The 23,234-nt window shown below is 51.6% G+C and overlaps 1 protein-coding gene across 7 annotated transcripts in view; it reads left to right on the top strand.

Moving 5' to 3' along the window:
* Positions 1–23,234, top strand: part of CNOT1 (CCR4-NOT transcription complex subunit 1) — a 2,171,110-nt gene that overhangs the window by 1,455,667 nt on the left and 692,209 nt on the right. For all 7 annotated transcript variants that reach the window (XM_069654650.1, XM_069654658.1, XM_069654642.1 and 4 more), the window contains one exon: positions 12,936–13,055. In XM_069654650.1, coding sequence (XP_069510751.1) covers positions 12,936–13,055 — 120 coding nt within the window. The remainder of the gene's footprint in view (positions 1–12,935; positions 13,056–23,234) is intronic.

The raw sequence follows: 23,234 nt of genomic DNA, 5'->3' as shown, positions 1-23,234 counted from the left end.
CCTATTTGTCATTTTTGGAGGTGCAAGATCAGGCTATCGGGCCTCCATATCCCGCTGGATGGTCTCGGCCATCAAAGAAGCATACGAGCGTCAGCACAAGCCTCTTCCAGCAAACATGCATGCCCAAGCAGTCAGGGCCAAGGCAACAGCCATCCCTTGCCAGCGCCATGTCCCTTGGCAAGTCATAAGCAGGGTGGCCACATGGGCCACTCCTTCAGCTTTCTGCACACATTACTGTTGGGATGCTGGCTCTAGATTTGATGTGGATTTCGGACAAGCGGTTCTCAGGAACCCATTTGCTTAAGGAGGTTCTCCTCTCCACCCTGGGGCTACATTCAGTTGTAATCGCTCATGCAGTATGGAGGAAAGGCGACGGGATGTTATGTTATTTTGCATTTATATAGCTCCTTATATACCATTGGTATGGTCTGAAGGTGCTGGTAGGTTGAACGCCCTTGGGAACCGAAGTTCAGTTCAGTAGAGAGTAGAGAGTCAAGGTGCATGTGAGCACCGGGTATGTGTGCAGCTGGTGCAGTATTCATGTAATAGCTGCTTTTTAGCGTTAGGTGTGGTGGTTGAGAGATCAGTAGTATGTGATTTGTTCTGGCAGGGTTTATCCTGACCGAATGTGGCTGTGTTAGGCCTGAGGAGAACGCCTGGCTGGGGGTGTGTAACCAGTAGTGTTTACTTAGAATGATGTGGAGGGAGCGGTGGATGTTGGTACGAGAACAGTTATACCGAATGGTCTCATAGTATCTGTGTTCTAGTTGAGTGGTGGTGTAAAGAAGAGAGTAAGCGTGGTGGTGAGATATGATGGGTTATATGCTCTTTCAAAAGTTCCCTGCATTCCAAACCATACTATGTACGTCACGCACCATGCATTCATCTGTTTTCCTCACTCACCCGCTCTACGCACTCGTCCGTTTTATGTCCTCACACGCACTATGCATTCACCCCCTCTACGCACTCATCCCCTCTACGCACTCATCCCTTCCATGCACTCATCCCCTCCACACCGAGAGGCTATTGGGAATACTTCTAAATGCACTTTTCACAGAGATGCTATTGGGTACACTACTGAATGCACTTTTCACAGAGAGGCTATCTGGCACAGTTCTAAATGCACTTTCCACAGAGGCTATTGGGCATACTTCTAAATTCAACTTCTAAATTCAACTTTCACAGAGAGGCAATTGGGCATACTTCTAAATTCGACTTCTAAATGCACTTCAAAATTCAGCTTCCACCTAGAAGCTATTGGGCACTTCTAGATTCAACTTTTCACAGAGGGGGTATTGGACACACTTCTAAATTCAACTTTCCATGAGCGGCTACTGGGTACGCTTCTAAGTACAATTTTCACAGGAGGCTATTAGAGATTCCATCTAATTGGGGCATATGCTAACAATCACATTTCTGAGATTCCTTTTAAGTGTGGCATATGGTAACAATTACATTTCTGAGATTCCTTCTAAGTGTGGCATATGTTAATATTAGAGGACATTTGTACCGCGCACTATCACCACCAAAGTGGTCCCCTGGCGCTCTGGCGGCTCTGAAAAAGGGAGGAGAGGGGGTGGATTAGTGGGAATAAGCTGGAAAAGTGCAAGAGAGCAGTGATATGCTGTTGGCCGCCTCAGCCCGGTGGGTCCGTTGGCTGGGCTTGGGGTGTTTTACGGTCTGTAGTCGTGTGCTGTTGTGCAAGTCATGTGGTTTTTTTTTTTGCATTGTTGTGAAGTTTGTGCGGATTGCTGCGTTTTAGGCTTGTGGTTGTGTTCAGTTAGAGTTTGAGAGATGTATGCAGAGGGATGGAATTGTTGGTTGGTTAGTTGGCATTGCTGTCCATTGCAATTATGGGATTCCATCTAGGTGTGGCACATGCCAACAATCACATTTCTATTCAGATGCGACTCAAGCTAGGGTTCAGAATTCCATCTAAGTGTGGCGCATGCTAACATTGCTAACCCTGTCTAAAGATGATGCAGGCTAATCTTAACATTTCTGTATATGTGTGGCACTAGTTAACATTGGCTAGTGTGTTAGTGCGTAATGCAATACAACATTTACAGTCAGGCCAAGAATGGAATTAGGCTTGTGGTTACAAATCTCTCTATGAATGCATGGTGTAATTCTATGGCCGTCTACGTTATGGAGAGGTGAGGTAGAGTGGCAAGGGCTTTCTGGAGTAGAGTAATTGCTCTACACTCCACCCATGCCACACTTACAATTTTGTTGCGGTCTGTTGGCTGCTGGCTTCCTTTGCGGACACCTGTAGACACGCCTTGGAGCCGCTACTGTAAGAGCCGCCCTTTGCCTTGGGGCCCTTAGCCGACGGGGCTGCCGGGCAGAGGCTGCCCTGGGAAGGTCTGTTATGACCAGGTGGACGCACCAATCGGGGGAGGTGGAAGGGTTGGAGGGGGAGGGTGGGACTGTGAAAAGGCCAGACATAAACAAAGGACTACACCCCACAGACTGCACCCTTTGGATGCAGCCCAGAAACAGGCTCAGAAGCCAAAAGAAACACTAGACGGGCACCAGATTAGCACACAATGCTCACCCAAAAATATAGATACATAAATGAAGAAATAAAAAAAATGTAAAAAAAATATATATTTAAAAAAAAAATCACACCACTTCAAAAGAGTGCATAAAGCCTGCCAAAAACGGATTACAATCATTGTGAAACTACTCGCTCAGAATCAACCAGCCCCTAAAGGTGCTTCCACACTGGTTTCTCCTCCCATATCCTTCCTCATGGCAGTCCTCCAAAAAAAAAAAAAAAAAAAAAAAAGTTGAGTAATTATAAGCTACTCGCCGTAGTGACTAACTACGTAGTCCCATTTCCTCCATACATCCCACTATCCCCCTTCCCCCTAATTATACTTGTCATTAGGCAATGTTAATCTGTTGTTGAAGCGTCTATGGGGACTGAGGTGTGGCGCCAGAGGGCGGTTTCAGGGCAGCGCATGCTCCCTGGGCTGCACCCTCGCGTGCCTCTAAATTTAAAGAATGTTTTTTCTGGTGAAAAAGGTTCGGTCTCCTGTCCCTTGGAAGGGAAACCCATGCAGTATGGAGGAAAGGGGACTAAATGCCAAGAGTGCGTCACTACGGTAAGGCGCAGGCCTTGTGGCACTGGGCTGTCGCCCAGGGGATGTTTCTCATTCCTTTTCACCTGGCAGGAGTCAAGAACACCATCCGTCAGCAGGGACCTGCACTCTTGCCATGAGTGGGCTCTTCGGCAGATCAAGTGGACAGCCTGTCCCTCAGGTGGGGCAGACCCCAGATCGATCTGTTTCCGATGGCGACAAATTCCAAATGCCAGAGATTCGCCAGCCGGTTACCCCAGCCGGGGAGCATGCGGGATGCGTTCTGTTTTCCCTGTGGAAAATCTAGTTCCTGTACGCATTGCCTCTACTGCTACGAGTCATCCGTCAACTCAAATGGTGCAGGTGCAAGATGATCCTCAGCAGATTTGGTTCCCGGACCTTCTCAGCCTGTCGATGTCCCCTCCAATGAAGCTACCAGTGGTCGTGGATCTGCTCGCCAGACAAGGAGGCGCAATCCTGCACCACGACCCAGGGTCGCTGCACCTGAAGGACTGGCTCCTGCAGCCTTAGAGTTCAGTGGGTACGAGCTTCCAGCGGAGTTCAGGGAGGTCCTTGTCCGGTCAGAGCATCGTCAAGTGGAACCATCTTGCGACTTGGTGTCGGTCGCTGAAGATTAACTTTCTGAGGGTCATGGCCCCTCAGATCCTTCTGTATTTGTTGTCGTTGGCTAAGGCGGGGCTGGCGCACATCTCCACCAGGGTGCATCTGGCGGCTATCTCCCACTACACCAGGTCTCAGGAACAGTCTTTGCTTTGGTCACACCGTCAAGTCAAGGAGTTCCTCAAAGGACTGTTTTGCTCGTTCCCGCCGGCGAAGGCGCCTCCCCCGGCGTGGGAGCTCAATGTGCTATGGACAAGACTCATGGGGGGCGGGGGGAGCCTTCGAGCCCATGCATCAAGCTCCTCTCGTTCCTTTTGTGAAAGACCTCTTTTATGGTGGTGATCACTTCTGCCAGGAGGGTAGGTGAGATCCAGGCCCTGTCCTCTAAGCGGCCTCATCTGACTTTCCACGAGATGAGGGTGGTGCTGCGGACGCCCCCCTCATTAATGCCAAAGTTCCAGTTGGAATTCCATCCCAACGAACCTTTGGTGTTGCCTGTGTTATTCCAACGCCTTCGTCACAAGCTGTAAGGACTTTGCACTCGCTGGATGTGGCGCATGCTCTGAAGTTCTATGCGGCATGCACAATTTCCGGTATCAGGTAATATCCCCATAAATAATGCCCCATACATATAGTCACCGGGAAACGGCATAGGCAACATTATTTATGGTGACAATATATGGGGTAAATGGGAGCGGGGGTTTTCCCCTGAAGGTTCCATATGGTGGTATCGCCGCAAACAAAAAACTGTTCTATTATTCGTGTGTGGCAACATTTTTGCAGGGTTATCACATGGAACCGAGTTTCTCCAGCATTGGATCTTTCATGGATTCACATGCTTAGAATATTCCCCGTCGTCAGGCTGGGAATCCCCGGTACATTATATAGACCTTTTCCCGTAGGAAAACTTTTTCGACGCTTATGTGTCCTATCCACCTCGTTTTGTATCATGCGTGCCCGCGCCGTCAGGGCGTCATGATATAAATACAGACCCCGCCCCCGCGCTCCCTCAGATTTCAACCGTCTTTCAAAGTAGTGGGATCCTCGCGTTTTACTACTAGTGAAAACTAGGTTGTTTTTGTCTGTTTCGCTTCGGCGAAGTTCAAATTCTGGCGAATTATGTCTGGAAAAGCGTTATTTCGCCCGTGTGCAACCTGTGGCCTCAAAAAGGTTTATGAAGGTGATGGCCACATGGACTGTATCTACTGTCTCCACTCGCACCACTCGGCGGATACATGTGAAATTTGCCAGGGTTTCTCCCAAAAAACCCTTAAGGACCGAAAAAGAAGGCTGGTCGACTGGCTTAATGATGGAGCAGGGGCCTACCCGGCTTCGGAAGTTGGCTCCACGGCCTCCAGGGGTAGGTCGGAACCTCCATCGAAGAAGGTACGGCCAGCTGAAATGCGCTCTGAGGACAAGCATAAGAGGAAACAGGATGGTTCCTCCTCATCACATAAAAAGTCCTCCTCCTCCTCATCATCTAAGACGGAGAGGCTAGCGCTGTCGAAATCCTCCTCAGGGGACCGTCCCAGGTCTTCCATGAGTCTGGAAGCCTCAGCCGGGAAGTCGGCATCCAAATCGACGACGAAGTCTAAGGGCTCGACGACGATTTGCTCGTCGACCTCGGTGTCATTGACGATGCCTATTACCGTTCAAGCAGCAGCGGTGGGGATTCCCCCGTCGACGGAGACTCAGTCCATGGCTTGGCTGCCCGAGGTCTATGACCCGATCCCCCCGGAGGTCTTACTGCAGCCAGACACGGCTGGCTCGGCGGAAGGAGGTGATGATCTGGTTCTGCAACCATCGGATTTAGGCTTATGGCCTTCCACGTCGACTACGACGAGTGCAAAGGGGGGTGTGGTACCGATATCGTCCACGTTATTGACCCCCAGACGGTTTTGTCTCTGGATGTGCTTAATACTCTTCAGAAGCTCCTGCAGCGGCTGGATACGCAGTTCCCTCAGCCCGGGACGTCATCGTCACTTCTGTCTGTACCTTCCGTCGACGAGCAAACTTGCACGGCTCGATCGACGACGAAACACCCATCGGCTCCCCAGGCAGTAAAAGATCGTCCTCGAGCGCAGGAGGAGGGTGAGTTGTCGGAGTCCGATTCTGTACTGGGTGACTCAGGGTCAGACATCTCCCTGTCACCTTTGAGGGACCCGACATGGAATTCGGATGTAGAGGTAGAGTCTACGAGGAGCCAGTCACAGCCATCTCCCCCGGATGATGTGGGAGCCTTCCATGCAATGATGGGGAAAGCTTGTTCCGAATTCGGCTTGATTCCGGAAGAGCAGAAGAAAGACTTTCCTTTTTGACCATATGGGTCAAAGGAGAAAATCGTTTTTTGCCATCCCAATCCTGGACCACGTGTGGCAAGAATGTCTCAAAACGATGCACCATCCGTTCTCGGAGCCGGCCATAAAGGGACGGATCGAGAAAAAGTTTAAAGCTCCGGAGTCCACTCCAAAATGTCTAACATCACAGCCTCTGTCTGACTCGGTGGTGTCGGCGGCAGCGGCTAGGAAGGCCAGGGTCCAGCAAAAATGTTCAACGCCACCTGAAAGCGAGGCTAGGAGACAGGACGCCTTTGGAAAGAAGGTGCTCTCGGTCGGAGCGACGACAGTAAGAGCAGCCAATTCCTTAGCAATCGTGTCACGATATGATAGGGAAATGTGGCACAAATTAGCCCCTATCCTAGAACACCTGCCAGACGAACACCGGAAAGCAGCTATGTTACTGGTGCAGGATGGCGAAGAGGCCTCGAACCACGCTATCAATATCGCAGTTGACCTAGCAGAATCTGGGTTCAAACAAATCAACCATGGAGTAGTGTTTCGTCGGCAAGCGTGGCTCAAATGTACTACTTTCCGTCCTGAAGTACAGTACAAAGTCCTTGACATGCCATGCGAAGGGGACACCTGATTGGCGAAAAGGTTGATGAAGCGCTGAAAGGGATGAAAGAAGACACGGATACTGCTAGGTCCCTCGGCGCCCTGCAAACGGGTAGAAATTTTCGTTCTTTTCGCCCGTTCAGGGGTGCTTCTGGAAACTCCCGCTTTGGAGCCTCGAGGGACCGTGGATTCAACAGGCCCTCTTACTCTTCACAAGGGTTCAGACGAGCGTCCCAGTCGGCTCGTAGAAGCAGGGATTATCAAGCCTCCAGACGACGAGGCTCAGGTCAGTCGTCGACGAAGACCAAGCAAACCAACAACCAATGACGGCCTTCGGAACGTCCTGGGGGGTCGAGTCTCATCACTTCGACCGATGGAAATGCATCACCACAGATCGATGGGTCCTAGACACGATTCGCATGGGTCATGCGCTGCAATTCAAAGACAAGCCTCCGCGTCTTCCTCCTTTATTCTCGACACAGCCCCACCTCCGAGTCCTACGACAAGAGGCGGCGCTTATGTTGCAAAAAGGGGCGGTAGAGAGAGTTCCTGTAGCACAGGAAGGACAAGGAGTTTATTCCAGGTTCTTTGTTGTAAAAAAAGCCAAACGGCAAATGGAGGCCCATTCTCGACCTGAGGGTACTCAACAAGTGGCTAAAGAGCCTAAAATTCAAAATGCTAAAGCTCCAAGAGGTTATCAGGTCGGTGCAACCCATGGATTATCTATCATCACTAGACCTTCAAGATGCCTATTTTCACATTCCAATACGCCCACGACACAGGAGATATTTAAGATTCGTCGTCGGGAAAAAGCATTTTCAGTTCAAGGTCCTCCCTTTCGGGCTCAAGTCCTCCCCCAGGACGTTCACCAAGTGCTTGGCCCCTATAGCGGCCCATTTAAGGAAGGACGGTCATCATGTCTATCCATATCTAGACGACTGGCTGGTCAGAGGTTCATCCAAGGAACAAACACGAGACAGTCTACGAGCCACAATGTCCCTCTTACAGGAACTGGGCTTCGCAATCAACTTCAACAAGTCCTCCGTAGAGCCTTCGAGGACCTTGGTCTTCCTAGGAGCGGAGTTTCATACACACACAAGCCTGGTGAGACCATCCAGCGAAAGAATTCAGAAACTTCAAAACAAGGCTTCGGAATGGAGAGGCGGTACCAAGGTCTCAGTGCGCAAGTACATGTCCCTGCTAGGGACCATGTCGTCCTGCATTCCGCTAATAAACAACTGCCGTCTGTTTATGAGGCCTTGCCAGGAATTTCTAGCGGACCGTTGGGCGCAGAGCCGAGGTCGCTGGTCCGACAGACTGGTCGTCGACGAACAACTAGTTCAAGCACTCGGCTGGTGGAGAGTGTCTACTCATCTAACGAAAGGGATGCCTCTTCTGGAACCAGAGTTTCAAAAGACGGTGGTGACGGATGCATCGCTGAGCGGATGGGGAGCTCATCTGGATATGTTACAGGTACAAGGCCGGTGGTCCTTGCAGGAGTCCTCCCTGCATATCAACCTGCTAGAACTAAGAGCAGTGCGATGGGCTCTAAAATCTTTTCTTCCGCAACTGAGGGACTCGGTGGTGCGTGTCATGACGGACAACACCACTACGATGTTCTACTTGAGAAAACAAGGAGGGACACGTTCCAGATCCCTATCGACGGAGGCACAGAAAATCTGCCATTGGGCCATTCAACACAACATGAAAATCTTAGCGTTCCACCTACCAGGCGTGAGAAACGTGGAAGCAGATGCCCTCAGCAGAGAAATGAACGAAGTTCACGAGTGGGTACTGAACGACCAGCAACTACAACAAGTATTCAAGAAATGGGGACACCCGCCCATAGACCTGTTTGCAACGAAGAACAACAAAAAATGCCATCAGTACGCAAGCAGATGGCCTCAGAAGGGCTCTCTGGAGGATGCGTTCTCCTTCCCATGGACGAACAATTTCATGTACGCATTCCCTCCATTTCCCCTGGTCCGGAGGACATTGCAATGGATCCTCCGGTACCCATGTCGTGTAATTCTGGTGGCCCCATACTGGCCCAGACAGGTGTGGTTTTCAGACCTGCTACACTTAGCGGCGGCGGAACCAATGAGATTCAAGAAGACCCCCGACCTTCTGTCTCGACAGGACGGTGTTGTTTGGCATCACGACCCGGACAGCCTCCAGTTGACGGCCTGGCTCCTGACTTCGCCGAATTTGGTCGGCTAACGATTCCGGAGGACTGTCGGCATATCCTGCAAGCGGCAAGAGCACCTTCCACAAACGCCTCATACGCGTACAAATGGAAAAGTTTCTGTCAATGGTGTGAGGATCAACCAGGCTTGGCCCCGCAATCGATTAAGCCAGAATAGCTCCTTCCATACTTGCTGCTCTTAGCCCAAAAGGGCCTGTCGGTATCTTCAATAAAAGTACACCTAGCAGCCATTTCCAGGTTTACTCGTCGACGGCACTCGGCACCTTTGTTCAGCGACTGCCTGATTAAACACTTCCTTAAAGGCCTCTTTCGGAGTTTCCCGCCAGAGAAGAAATTTCCGCCGGAGTGGAGCCTCAATCTGGTCTTAACATCTCTTATGAAGCCTCCTTTTGAGCCAATGTCATCATCGTCTCTAAAGTTTCTGTCGTGGAAATTGGCCTTCCTAGTGGCCATCACTTCAGCACGACGTATTTCAGAAGTTCAGGCTCTAATGGTAGACCCGCCATACTTACGATTTTTCAAGAACAAGGTAGTCCTAGCCACTAACCCGCAGTTTATACCAAAAGCTCCTTCGGTGTTCCATAAACACTCCTCTATTGTGTTGCCTACGTTTTTTCCGGAGCCATGCTCTGGAGCGGAGCGCATGCTACACACATTGGATGTAAAAAGGGCCCTTAAGTTTTATCTCCATCGTACGCAACCGTTCAGAGAAACAAGACAGCTGTTCGTGGCCTATGGTTTGGGTGCTAAAGGAAAAGCCATTTCGAAACAAGGACTGTCAAGATGGGTGTCATCTACCATTTCGTACTGCCATTCTAGGGCAGGGAAACCTCTTCTACGACGGCCAAGAGCTCACTCAACTAGAGCAGCGGCATCGTCGACGGCAGTGTGGGCCGGAGTCCCTCTGGGGGACATTTGCATGGCAGCTACCTGGGCGGCTACACACACCTTTACCCGCCATTACTGCCTGTCTCAGCAACATGCCGAAGATACCCGGATGGGGCAGGCGGTGCTTCGACACCTATTCCAGTAAGGTAAGCCCCGGCTGAGGGGTTGCATCCTATGGAATTTGTGACTGTATGTGGTTCGTTTTCCTGTGTTAACTATTACTGATGTATACATGATCATAGGGAACGGGCTCTGCGAACAAAGTATATGGGTTTGCATGCACGCCTCCTCTTTGGGGGTGGTACTGCTCTGTAATCTATTCTAAGCATGTGAATCCATGAAAGATCCAATGCTGGAGACGGGAATAGTTTCTTACCTGTAACTCCATTTCTCCAGCATTGGTATCTTTCATGGATTCACATGCGCCCACCTGCCTCCCCTGAACATGCAAACCGGTTCCCCCACTACTTTGGCGGCCGAAATCTGAGGGAGCGCGGGGGCGGGGTCTGTATTTATATCATGACGCCCTGACGGCGCGGGCACGCATGATACAAAACGAGGTGGATAGGACGCATAAGCGTCGAAAAAGTTTTCCTACGGGAAAAGGTCTATATAATGTACCGGGGATTCCCAGCCTGACGACGGGGAATATTCTAAGCATGTGAATCCCTGAAAGATACCAATGCTGGAGAAATGGAGTTACAGGTAAGAAACTATTCCCTTCTAGAAGTTGTCTCAACTGTTTGTGAAATTTGGTCCTATGAACCATGGAAAAGCTTTGTCCAAGGCTTCCATTTCCAGGTGGTTCTACGGCTGTATCATGTATCGTCACCGGTTGCCAAACCGACTGCTGCCCGTCCGTCCGAGAGCCCACTCCACCAGAGTGATCGCTGCGACGATTGCGTTCCGGTCTGGTGTGCCGCTGCTGGACATCTACAGGACTGCTACGTGGAGGTCCACACACACACCTTCAGGAGATTCTACTGCGTGAACGGGAGTGTCCAGGGTCTGGTCGCCCAAGCAGTGCTGCGCAACCTGTTTGCTTGAATGTGAGCCTGGTGAGGAGGTAAGTTATTGTTTCTGTTGAGCCTTGCCACCTCCCGTGTTTTCTGTATATATGTATTTATTCATGAGCAAGTGAATCCATGCCAGACCCCGTGCTGGAGATGGAACTAGTTACTTACCAATAACTGTTGTTCTCCAGCATGGGTCTGGCATGGATTCACATGCGAACCCTCCCTCCTGCCCCTCTCGGCTCTTCTTGGTCATACTGCCACTTTACGTGCCACCAAATCTGAAGATAGCTGCCAGAGGAGGGGCTTAAGGAGAGGGCAGTCATTGACTGTTGGCAGTATGACGCAGAGCTCAGTGATTGGTTTATAGGAGAAAGACAGTTTATAAGTGAAAGTGTTTTTTCTTTTGCCGAGTATTCCCTGCCTAATGGTGGGGAATATTCTTGAGCATGTGAATCCATGCCAGACCTATGCTGGACAACAATAGTTACAAGTAACTTGTTCCGTGTGTAACACTGTAAATATACTTCAAAAAACTTTTCAGAAACAAACAAGTTAGTGGATACTCTTTGGATATGCTTCTTACACACTTCCTACACCCTGAGGTGACTTCATTCACAAGGACATTAATTACATTTATATATCCCTAGTTCTACTTTGCAGATTGAGGTTGTAGAAAGGAAAGCTTTAAGGAAGGAAAAAGGTTAAACAGGTTCTCAGTATTCCGGGTACAACTAAATTGTCAAATGAAACTAGACAAGCCTTTGCCAGCAGTAATAGTCTAAAATAAGTTACCACCTGTGAGAGACAAACAATATCAAAGTCAATGGGCTAGAAGTCATGGAGCCAGGAGAGCCAAAGCCACTTGGAGCACAGTCTATGGAGCTGAGGTACCACTTAGATAAAGTGTTGCGCAAAGTTGGAGAGTTTGTAGAAAAATCACTTGTAGGGTCACAAGCTGTTAAGCCTGTGTAAAGAATAGTTCTAATCAACTCTAAGGGTAAGCCACTGCAAGTCTCAACTGAGAAAAGCACAGGTCAAAGACGCTGAGGTAAACAGTACCTCTGGTTTGACGAAGAATGGTCCAGCTGGATTCTGTCCTGTTGCAGCGATGCAGACCCTGGGTTCCTGAGCCTCCATCCTGGGGTAGATGGGGGGACGTCTGGAGGACTCCTGCGGAGGCGGTTTGGAGGTCGGCAGCAGCTACAGACTTTTTGGTTCCCAGTCGACCACTGGGAGAAACTCGAGGCACTGGGGCAGACTTGGCCTTTATAGAAAACGTGCCTTTAGATGCAATTTGCAGTTCAGTACACACCTTCACCCAAAATTACTGTCTGGACACACACATTCTAGTGGTCATACAGGTGGGACAAGCACTGCTGAAACATCTCTTTGCAGCCCTACCTTCTAATAACCACCTCGTTCTGCTAGTACTGCTCGCTGATCTATGCAAAGCATGTGATTCTAAGCAGATCCACAAGCCTCTGAAGATGTACATTACTCACTGTAATCTTATTTCAGATGCTTGTATCTGCTTAGATTCATATGTGCCTGCCCTTCCTCCCCTCTTGGAGTAGAAGGTGCCTGGAAAAAAGAAAAATAACTTAGATCTTTCATACCTCATGGTCCCTACTTACACTTCACGCTTACAACTTACACACCCTCTTGTCAAAAACAAATAATCGGAGGTACATCAAGGTGTGAGGGATCATGGGTACACGGGTACATCACACTAGGGATAGTATTAGTAACGCCCTGTCGACGTCCCTTTTCGAACTTTGTTCAATACTCTGCAACTTCCCCTAGATGTCGGCCTATGCAAAACATATTAATCTAAGCAGATACAAGCATCAGAAATAACATCACGGTGAGTAATGTATCCCATATACAATAAACCATTATTTTTACTTACCTTGTGTTTCTTTGGACCATATGTATTCTACAAGTTCTTTGTACCTCATACAGCCCCCCTCTCCCTCCTAAAATGAGCCTGGCTGCTCTGCTACAATACCATTACTTGAGTGGTACAGACTTATACTAGAAGGTGGATCTCCGTATTCCCAACTAGAATAGTCCTTAGGGTGGGCTTTAGAAAAGCAGTCCTAACCAGGCTCGCCCTACGCAAGGAGTTTTCGTCCAGTTCTATGTTGTGAACTATAGTGGTCTGAAGTGCCGAATTCAGGAACTAATACTATGAAGTAACATTTCTTCTTTCCTTCATTAATAGGTTGGCGGTGTGGATCCGAAACAGCTGGCTGTTTATGAAGAATTTGCACGCAATGTCCCTGGGTTCTTACCTACGAATGACCTCACCCAGCCCACTGGGTTCTTAGCCCAGCCTATGAAGGTACGCTGTAGCACAAGATACCCAAACTATGCTGCCAATGTAGTTTTCTGGTTCAGAAATGCAAAGTATCCTCAGTAGCTGTTTTGGTGAGAGGCCTCCTCCTGTGCTATTAGGTATTTTGGCTATGCACAGTGTACCTTTAAAACTAACTGCTACACAAAGATGTGGTATTTTAGTCAAGTTTACTTAACCAAAGGCACAAGCCGAGCGTACACAAGGGTCAGCTGCGTCTGCCGACTTTTTTCGGGGGGTCGAAGCCGTTCCCTATTGGTATTTATTTGGCATTAACAAATCAAATTGGCACAACAGTGCCGCCACCGAGCTTTAAACCCAGGCCGTGAGTATTCGAATCCGTCACTTAACCATTGGACCACATAACGGTCGCTTGATGAATTTGTTAAATGGCTTATATTGGTATTTTGCTACACAGAATTTGTTTTGATATTGGTGGGTTTAAAAAGTGCACACGTTTTGAACTTGGCAACATTATAGTTAAATCGGTTTAATTTTAAGGCAACTGCTTACTTGGCTTGTGCATTTTCAATTGGGAAAGACATTTGCATTTTAATGGTATTTATATAGCACACCATCACCAACGGAGTTGGTCTCCAGGCGGTCATGGGGATCTGTAAACAAAAGGTCGGGGTGAGTTATTGGGTGAGGAGGGCATAGGAAAGTGAGAGGTGGTGTACTGTTGGCAGCTTCTGTTCGGTTTTCACCATGCGCTGAGCTTGTGTGTGCATATAGGATCGAAGAGAGTCCTTGCGTGCTGTTGCGATCTATGTTGATTGTTGTTGCGGTGTGGTGAAGTCTGTGCGGTTTGCTGTGAGAGCGGTGGTTCTGTGGGTTTGTGTGAATGAAGTATGCAGAAATTTGAGGCTTTGGTTAGTGGGTTGTACGTCTCATAATCCTTGTAGTTTAGTTTTATGTTTCTGGATGTCCTACTGGGTTGGTATATTCTCTCTTGGTTTACTGATTGTCTATTTTCTGGGGTGATGCCGTGGCTAGTTTTGAGCAGATTAATTGGGCTTAGTACCTCAGGATCAGCAAGCATTATCCCCTAGTTCGATAGTGGTGTTATATTATCATTCCCCGCTCCTTCCTATCTATTTACTGTCAGTGGTCCATTGCTGCCTCTGTTTTTGAGGGGTGCCAGGTGCTATTGCTGGGTCATTCCTTGCTCTCCCTTCCGATCTGCACCTTGGTCGTGGTTTGCTCTGTGGGTTATGCACATTGATTTGAACTTAATCTGCTGTTTGATGGGGTAGCCAGTGTAGCGTTTTCAACGCTGGTGTGATGTGTTCTCTTCGAGGTAGTTTTCGGAGCAGTCTGGCCGTTGCATTTTGTATGCGTTGGAGTTTATTTAGGTGTCTTTTCAGGCATGCCTAGTTATGGCTGTTGGTGTAGTCTAGTCTGGACATAATAAGGGCGATGACGGTAGTTTTATTGGTGAATGAGTGGAATGGTAGGATCTTTTGACCGATCGCAGGAGAAAGAAGCATTTCTTTATTAGAGTGTTTACTTGTGGCTCTAGAGTGAGTTTGTTGCCCATCAGGACTCCCAGGTTTTTTGCAGTCAATTATGTGGCTGGGTTTTCACCAAGTTTAGTTGGCCATGGGATGTAGAGGTGGTTTTCTCCGTTTTTTGTGATGATCATTATTTCTGTTTTGCCTGGGTTGCGTTTACTGCCTGTACCCGGCGCACGAGCATGAAGATTGTGCGTTTTGCCAGGAGATGGCCCCTCGCACGATGAAGGATCGGCACAGGTGGCTGAACGAGTGGCTACAGGCCAAGGCCTCTGCTCTGGGTTTGTCCCAGCAGCATGCCTCCCCCAGTTCCAAGAAGGCTGAGCGGGCTTATAAGCCTTTGAGGCGCCCCTTCCACGGGGGTCCAACAGAAGGCTAAGTACTGCGAGTCTGCTGTCACCGGGAGCGCCGTTGTGACGGGCTCCTCGGCAGCCAGGGCGCGTTCAGCATCTCCATCCTCTGCTCAGGATCTTCGGCCAAGAGGAAGTCGGACCATCCGGGCAAACTCAAGGAGAGGCCTAAGTTTGTCCTACCAGAGAAGTACAAGGGGGAACGGGGCTCGAACCCTCCCCCCCAAGGAGAAGGCCAAGCAGGACATGGCACCGGCCCTGACCGTGAAGGCCAAGGTGCACCCAGCGAAGGCCCAGCCTTCCATCAAGGGGGTGGCGGCGTCTCTGGCGAAGGCCGCCGAGGCGACCCCGCAGGACATGGCCCCTAAGGCCAGGGTGTCCCTTCCTCCCAGGAGGGAGGCTGCGTTCTTGCCCATAGAGAAGACTGTGGAGAAGAGGATGCCAGTCGTCTCCCTGAGACCTTCACCGCTGGAAACAAAGGGGGGGTGGCCCTCCAGGGTACAGGTACCTCCTCTGAGGAGGAGCTAACCGGTCTGCAAACCATCCAGGAGGAGGGAAACGTAGGAAGCAGACCCTACGACGATCGCGACGACAAAGGTGACGACACCTCCGAGGAAGAGCAGCAAGGAGATGATGGCCTGGGCTCCCAGCCGGTGCCCCAGCTGCCTATTTCGCCTGCACCTCAGCTACCTCCTAGAGACCTCAGTGGACATCCTTTCGCCACTGCATACACTGGTATCCGAGATCCAGACGAGGATGCCTATTGCGACGGCCGGCACCCTCACCGGGGAACCCTCGCCCAAGAAGAGGGTACACCCTCCACCTCCTTGCCACCGTTGCCCCCCTACTTTCTCCCCCCAAGGGATGAGGCGGATGAAAACTGCGGTTTAGGGGCCCTTCTGTCACTGCCGTCCAGATCTTTGCCGCTGGACAAGATTAGCTCATTCCACTCGATCTCCAAAGCGTCCAAACTTTTTCAGCTCGCTCCGGAGGAGATGGAGGAAATTCATATCAGTGCAGAGGCGAAGAGGAAGACCGTCCTCACGGCCCCACTCCTGGATGACATTTGAGACGAGGGTTTGGCGCTCATGAAGAACCCTTCCACGACTCCGGCGAAGAGGCATCTCCTCAAGAAGTAGTACAGGGTGCCCAAGTGCTTACGGGCCCAGCCTTCTCTGGATTCTGTGTTGTCCGCGAAGGCCAGGAAATAGTCCTCGGGTGGTTCGGCCTCATCGGCTGCCACTCTACCAGACAGCGAGGGGAAGAAGTTACATGCCATGGGACGATGGGTCATCTATTCTGCAGCGACTACCATCAAGGCCGCCCTCGCGGCTTGTCACGACCGGGAGTTGTGGTTCAAGATCGCTCCCATCCTGGACTTCCTTCCCGATGACAAGAGGTCAGAGGCGCTGGAGATTCTGCAGGAAGGCGAGGTGGCGTTGAACCACGCCATCACGGCGGACATTGCCGACGCAGGGTTCCGTCAGATGGGCAACAGAGTTTGCCTTAGTCGTTGTGGCAGGTTGAAGGCCACCAACTTTCGGCAAGATGTTCAGTCGAAGGTGCTGGACATGCCCTTCGACTGGGACAATTTGTTTGGGAAGGCTCTGGATGAGTCTCTAAAAGCCATAATGACGGACACAGACTGCGCGTGCTTTGGGCACTCTTCAGCAACGGAAGCCATCCTTTCGGATCTCGGGCAACAAGACCCAAGGATCCTCCAAGGGGTTTGGCAGGTGTTTCTCTTCTTACCACCAACCCTACCGCTCTTCGGCCCAGGAGACTAACTGTGGCCGCTTCAAGGCCTTCGGAGGAGGATGTCGTCACCAGGGTCCCCAAGGTGGCCTGTCAACATCCAAGCAGGATTGAACTGGCTGTGGAGTCAGGCCCCCACCCGTGCATCCCGGTGGGAGGCCGGCTGGCGAACTTAGTCAGCATGTGGAAGATCTTGTCCACCGATAGTTGGGTGCTGGACGCTCTCGCCCACGGGCACACCCTGGAATTTCAACGGAAGTGTCCCCGAATACCACTGGTGGCCCGGTACAGAAAACCACGTCCCTCAGCTGTTGCTGGAGGTGCGGACCATGCTAAGGAAAGGTGCAATAGAGTTCATCCCGAAGAGGCTCCGGGGATCCGCAGTGTACTCAAGGTACTTTCTCATCAGAAAGAAAACCGGGGGCTGGATGCCCATTCTCTACTTTCGTCAACTAAAGAAATATATCAAGTCCCAACATTTCCGGGTTTGGTTACTCTTCAGCACGTGCTCGGACAGCTGGAAGAGGGGGGACTTCCAGTCTTCGTTGGACTTGAGGATGCATGCTTCCACATCCCCATTCACAAAGAGCACCGCAAGTTCCTGCTTTTCGTGGTGCAAAAGGACGTCCGATTAAAGGGCCTTCAAGTGCTTGGCCCCAGTGGCAGCCCAGCTGCAACTACGGGGGATTTGCGTCTACCCTTATCTGGACTGTTAGGCAGAATTGCATGCAGTACCCTCTGGGACCACCACATACAACTAGGACTACAGGTGTAAGCAAAAACCAACCTTTGGTAGAAGTCCGTACTACAGTTTTGTGGTAGCGAGCTGAGCAGCCAGTCTTATCTCAAGAGGGAATGTGAGCAGTACAAGAGGTTACACAGGTCTTACAATCAGTGGTTCAAGTAGACCCTTATACACAAGGTTTCTTGGTAAAACACTTATTCATTTATTATACAATCATTTAGAAAACATTCAATAGAAGAAGGCAACTTAATATTCTACACACACACACTTCAATACCAAACCAATAAGTGTCTGAACAAATTAGGCTCCCCTGAAATAGGAGCAAAATGGAATTTCAGTTCTCCAGCATGGGGTCTGGCATGGATTCACATGCTCATGAATATTCCCCGTCAGGCTGGGAATCCTCAGTAAAGAAAAAATCAGTTTCGTTTCTGATCTGTCTTTCTTAGTAGTAACCAATCACTGGTCTCTGGGTCATATTGCCCCCAGCCAATGACAGCCCTCTCCCTAAGCCCCGCCTCTGGCAGCCATCTTCACATTTTTACTGCACGTTCAAGTGTTGGGAGTACTCGTGCTTTAGCTCTCGAGCTTTGCTGCGTTTTCGCATTTTTTTCAAAGAGTTTTTCTCATTTTTCGGTTAAACAGAGCCTCAAGCTCCACAGTTTCTCCATCCGATCAACTGGGACCCGTTTTGGATTTTTCGACGCCCCTCAAGGGTGAAGTTTTCATCGAGTTACGCTTCTTGGAGGAGTCCAGAAGTTTCTGAGGCCTACCCGGACATGGCCCAGGAGAAAGAAAGCTCGACGCCCAGAAAGCTGTTCAGGGTTTGTCCTGGATGCCAGCTACAGAATGTGTACAAGGAGGACGAGCATTTGAAATGGCTCTACTGCCTTCATGAGGACAAAACGCATGTGGAGAAGGACTGTGTTTTGCGGCAACATGTCGGAGCGGACCATGAAGGATCGACATCTTCGCCTCTCCAACTGGCTGGAAGGAAAGAGCCCGTCAGGTGAGAAGGAGTCGTCCTAGAGGTCTCAAGTCCTGTGAGGGCGCCCCGGCGACGGGGGCCCAACAGAAGGAAAAGCACAGCGAGTCCGCGGGCACCGGGAGCGCCGAACGGTCGGGCTCCTCGGCTGCCAGGCAGGACGCATCCTCTCCAGTGCCATCAACCACGAGCCAACGCTCTGGCTCGGAAGAGGAAAGCCGAGAACCCGGCAAAGCTTCTGGAGAGGCCCCGGTCGGGCTCGAAGGATCCAGCCGAGGGGGAGCGAGGCGGTGACCCTCCCCCCCCAGGTGATGGCCACAGGCCCACATGAGATGATGAAGGCCTAGACTCACCCGGCTAAAGCCTCTATCGAGGGAGTCGCGGCAGCCCTGACGCAGCCTGTGGAGGCTACATCAGTGGAGGCGACATCGGGGCCCAAAGTTTCCCTTCCACCGCGGAGGGAAGCCTCTTTCAGGCCCATCGAGAAGACCCCTGTGGAAAAAGGGGGCGGGGGGCGCGGTGGCCATCGTGGATACGGACACAGCCTCCGGGGAGGAGCTGGTTGAAGTCTTGGAGGGCCTCAACGAGGGCGTTGAGGAGGCCCGGTCCCACGGGAAGGATCCCGACGAAGAGGACGATGAGAGCGACGGCAGCACCGGCAAGGTTCCAAGTCAAACGTCGCGCCCATCTCTGCCGGAGCCGCAGGACAACTCGGCGGCCATTTTGTTGGCAATACAATCCTTATGTCGGTGGTAAGGACGAGATTGCCCCTACCACCGACGGAGGAGCCAGAACCAGGCCCGTCGGGAAGTCCCCCAAGCAAGAGGAGACGGACCCATCCATTCTCGCCTTTTCAGCCCTCTCGGCCTGCTCCACCTTTGCCCCCGTCCCTGGGGATGACACGGCCACGACTGGCACGGATGACGACGGGACGGATCTCCCATCGCCTCAGACTCGGGCCTCCCCACCCGATGAGATTGGGTCCTTCCTCGCTATGATTGCCAGGGCATCAGAGCTTTTCCATCCAAGCTTTTCCAGCTCTTCCCCGAAGAGAAGGAGGGGTTCCTTTACCAACGGCGCAAGGCCAAGAGGAAGACGGTCCTCGCCGTGCCTCTGCTGGATGACATCTGGGATGAGGGACTCGCCCTTCTCAAGAACCTGTCTACGACGCCTGCTAAGAGGGATTGGTACGAGAAGAAGTACCGGGTCCCCAACGCGGCCCCCCTGTGCCTTAGGGCACAACCGACCTCTGACTCAGTGGTCTCAGCGGCGGCCAAGAAGAAAGTGGGGGGCATCGGCCTCAACGTCAACTCCCCCTGCCGGACGGCGAAGGAAAGAAGCTGGATGCGATGGGACGACTAGTTATCTCGTCGGCGGCAACGACAATTAAGGCGGCCAATTCCCTTGCGATCGTGGCCCGCTACGACAGGGAATTGTGTTACAGGATCGCTCCCCTGTTGGACTTCCTGCCGGACGACAAGAGGGCGGAGGCACTGGAGATCTTGGAGGAAGGTGAGGTGGCGTCAGATCATGCCATAACGGTGGCAACGGACATTGCCGACACTGGTTTCCGCCAGCTAGGCAACAGCGTTTGCCTTAGACGGCGAGGGTGGCTTAAGGCGACGGATTTCCGCCAGGACGTACAAACCAAGGTGTTGGACATGCCCTTCGACGGGGAACAACCTGTTTGGGAACCAGTGGATGAGTCCCTCCAAGCCATCAAGGCGGACATGGAGATGGCCCGGGCCCTAGGAGTTCTCTAGCAACAACGGCCGTCCTTTCGGAACTCTGGAGGCAAGCAAGGTGCCTCCAAGGGATTCGGCGGTGGCTCCTCTACATACCGCCAGGAGGCCCGCTCCTCGTCGCAAGAAGCCTATAGGGGACTAGGCAAGTCTGGTGGATCCCCTCGTCGCCAGGGAGGCCAAGGCGGCAAAGCGTCCTCCAAGCAAGACTGAACCACTGTGGCGTCGGGCCCCCACCGAAGTACCCCGGTGGGAGGCCGGCTGGCGAATTTCGTCAGCGTTTGGGAGTCCATCTCCACCGACCGTTGGGTGCTGGACGCCCTGGCCCAGGGGCATGCCCTCGAGTTTCTAAAAAAGTGCCCCTGCATTCCTCCCGTGGCCAGGAAGGAAAACCACATCTCTCAACTACTACTGGAGGTAAGGACGATGCTCAAAGGTGCCATCGAGCTTGTCCTGAAGAGGCTCCGGGGCCCCGGAGTAGACTCGAGGTACTTCCTCGTGAAAAAGAAGACAGGAGGATGGCGGCCCATCCTGGACCTGCGACGACTGAAAAAGTACATCAAGGCACAGAAGTTCTGGAAGGTCACCCTCCAGCACGTGCTGGGACAGCTGGAGGAGGGCGATTTCCTGTTGTTGTTGGATTTAGAGGATGCATACTTCCACATCCCCATTCTAAAAGGACACCGAAAGTTTCTCAGGTTCGTGGTCCAAGTACATCACTACCAGTTCAAGGCCCTCCCGTTCGGATTGACGTGGCCGCCCAGGGTTTTCACCAAGTGCCTCGCACAAGTGGCGGCGCGGCTGCGCCTGCAGGGGACCCACGTCTACCCCTACATGGATGATTGGCTCATCCGTGCAGGGACAAGGGAGCTCGCCGTAGAACACACAGCGAAAACCGTCCAGCTGCTCACGGACCTGGGGTTCTCCATCTTCCCGAAATTCCACCTGGTCCCCTCGCAAGTCGCAGTGTTTCTGGGAGCCAAGCTCGACACAATTTCTGGCCTCGCCGTCTGAGGGAAGGACGAGGCCATCCTGGGCAAGGTGCAGCGTCTGCTGGCCATGGACGTGGCCAGGCTGAGGTCCATCAAGTCCCTCCTCGGGATGATGTCCTCTTGCATACATCTTGTGCGCCTGTGCAGGTTTCCCCAGCCGAGGAGCATTGGCGATGCCTTCTCGTTCCCCTGGGACAGCCTGTTCCTATATGCGCTCCCTCCGTTGCCGCTGCTGCTCCGGCTCATCAACCAGCTCAAGAGGTCCCGGTGCAAGATGATCCTCATCGCCCCGGCGTGGCTGAGGCAGATCTGGTTCCCGGACCTTCTGGACTTGTCAGCGTCCCCACCAGTCAAGCTGCCGACAGACGCAGATCTTCTTCCCAGAGAAGGAGGTGCCATCCTTCATCATGACCCGGAGTCGCTGAACTTGCAGGCCTGGCTCCTGCAGCACTAGAGTTTGGAGGGTACGATATCCCGGCTGACTGCAGAGAGGTTCTTGCAAAGGCCAGGGCGTCCTCAACTCTTAAGTCTTACGGACATAAGTGGAAGAGGTTCTCTGTCTGGTGCCGTGCACAGAAGATCAACCCTCTACGGATTACGGCACCTCAAGTGCTACCATACGTACTGTCGCTGGCCAAGGCTAGACTAGCTCATGCCTCCATCAAGATACATCTGGCAGCCATCTCCCGATACACCAGAACTACAGGATGGCAGTCCTTGTGGTCTCATTGGCTGGTGAAGGAATTTTTGAAAGGACTGTTCCAATCGTTCCCGCCGGTGAAAGCTCCAGCCCCGGCGTGGGAGCTCAACGTGGTGCTGACCAGGCTCATGGGGCCTCCATTCAAGCCTTTAGATTCGGCTCCTTTGAAGTTCCTGTCGTGGAAGACAGCATTCCTGGTGGCCATCACCTCCGCATGACGTGTGGGAGAGATTCAGGCCCTATCCTGCAAGCCCCCATACTTAACTTTTTATGATACGAGGGTGGTACTGAGGACGTACCCCTCCTTCATGCCTAAGGTGCTGTCTGACTTCCATCGTAACAAGCCCTTGGTGTTACCAGTTTTCTTCCCGTAGCCTTTGTCGCCGGCTGAGAGGACTTTGCACTCGCTGGATGTTGCTAGAGCGCTTAAGTTCTACGTGGACCGAACAAATTAGTTTTCGGAAGACCTCACAGCTGTTTGTGAACTTTGGACCTGTGAACCAGGGGAAGGCTCTCTCGAAGGCTTCCATTTCCAGATGGCTCTCGGGCTGCATCATGCACAGTCACCGGTTGGCAAACCGACCGTTGCTCGGCCGTCCGAGAGCCCATTCAACCAGAGCGATCACTGCTACTACGGCGTTCTTGTCTGGTGTGCCCCTGCTGGACATCTGCAGGGCTGCTACGTGGAGGTCGACGCACACCTTCACGAGATTCTACTGCGTCGACCGGGGTTCCAGGGAGGAGTCCAGAGTCGGCCAAGCAGTGCTGCGCGACCTGTTCGCCTGAAGGTGGGCCTGGTGGGGAGGTAAGAGTTGCCGAATGTTGAGTTTATGTAATGCTTAATGTTGAGCCTTTTGCCACCTCCCGTGGTTGTGCATGGGTGTACTGCTATGTATTCTTATTCATGAGCATGTGAATCCATGCCAGACAAGGAACAAGTTACTTACCTGTAACTGTTGTTCTCCAGCATGGTTCTGGCATGGATTCACATGCGAACCCTCCCTCCTACCCCTCTGCGGCTCTTCACTTGGTCATACTGCCACTTTACGTGCTACCAAATCTGAAGATGGCTGCCAGAGGCGGGGCTTAGGGAGAGGGCAGTCATTGGCTGGGGGCAGTATGACCAAGTTCTCAGTGATTGGTTGTTAGGAGAAAAACAGTTCAGAAATTAAACAGATTTTTCTTTACCAAGGATTACCAGCCTGACGGGGAAGATTCATGAGCATGTGAATCCATGCCAGACCCATGCTGGAGAACAAGTTACAGGTAAGTAATTTGTTCCATATGTGCGCGAAGTTTCGGAATTTGTTCTGGTGTTTCTTGCATCGGTCATTGTCTTCAATGTAGTTGTTGCATGGTCTGTTGGATGGTCATGATTTTATTT

Source organism: Ambystoma mexicanum, chromosome 1p (assembly GCF_040938575.1).
Source record: "Ambystoma mexicanum isolate Mex_15411 chromosome 1p, UKY_AmexF1_1, whole genome shotgun sequence".
Taxonomy (NCBI): domain Eukaryota; kingdom Metazoa; phylum Chordata; class Amphibia; order Caudata; family Ambystomatidae; genus Ambystoma; species Ambystoma mexicanum.
This window is presented reverse-complemented; position numbering and strand designations above follow the sequence as displayed.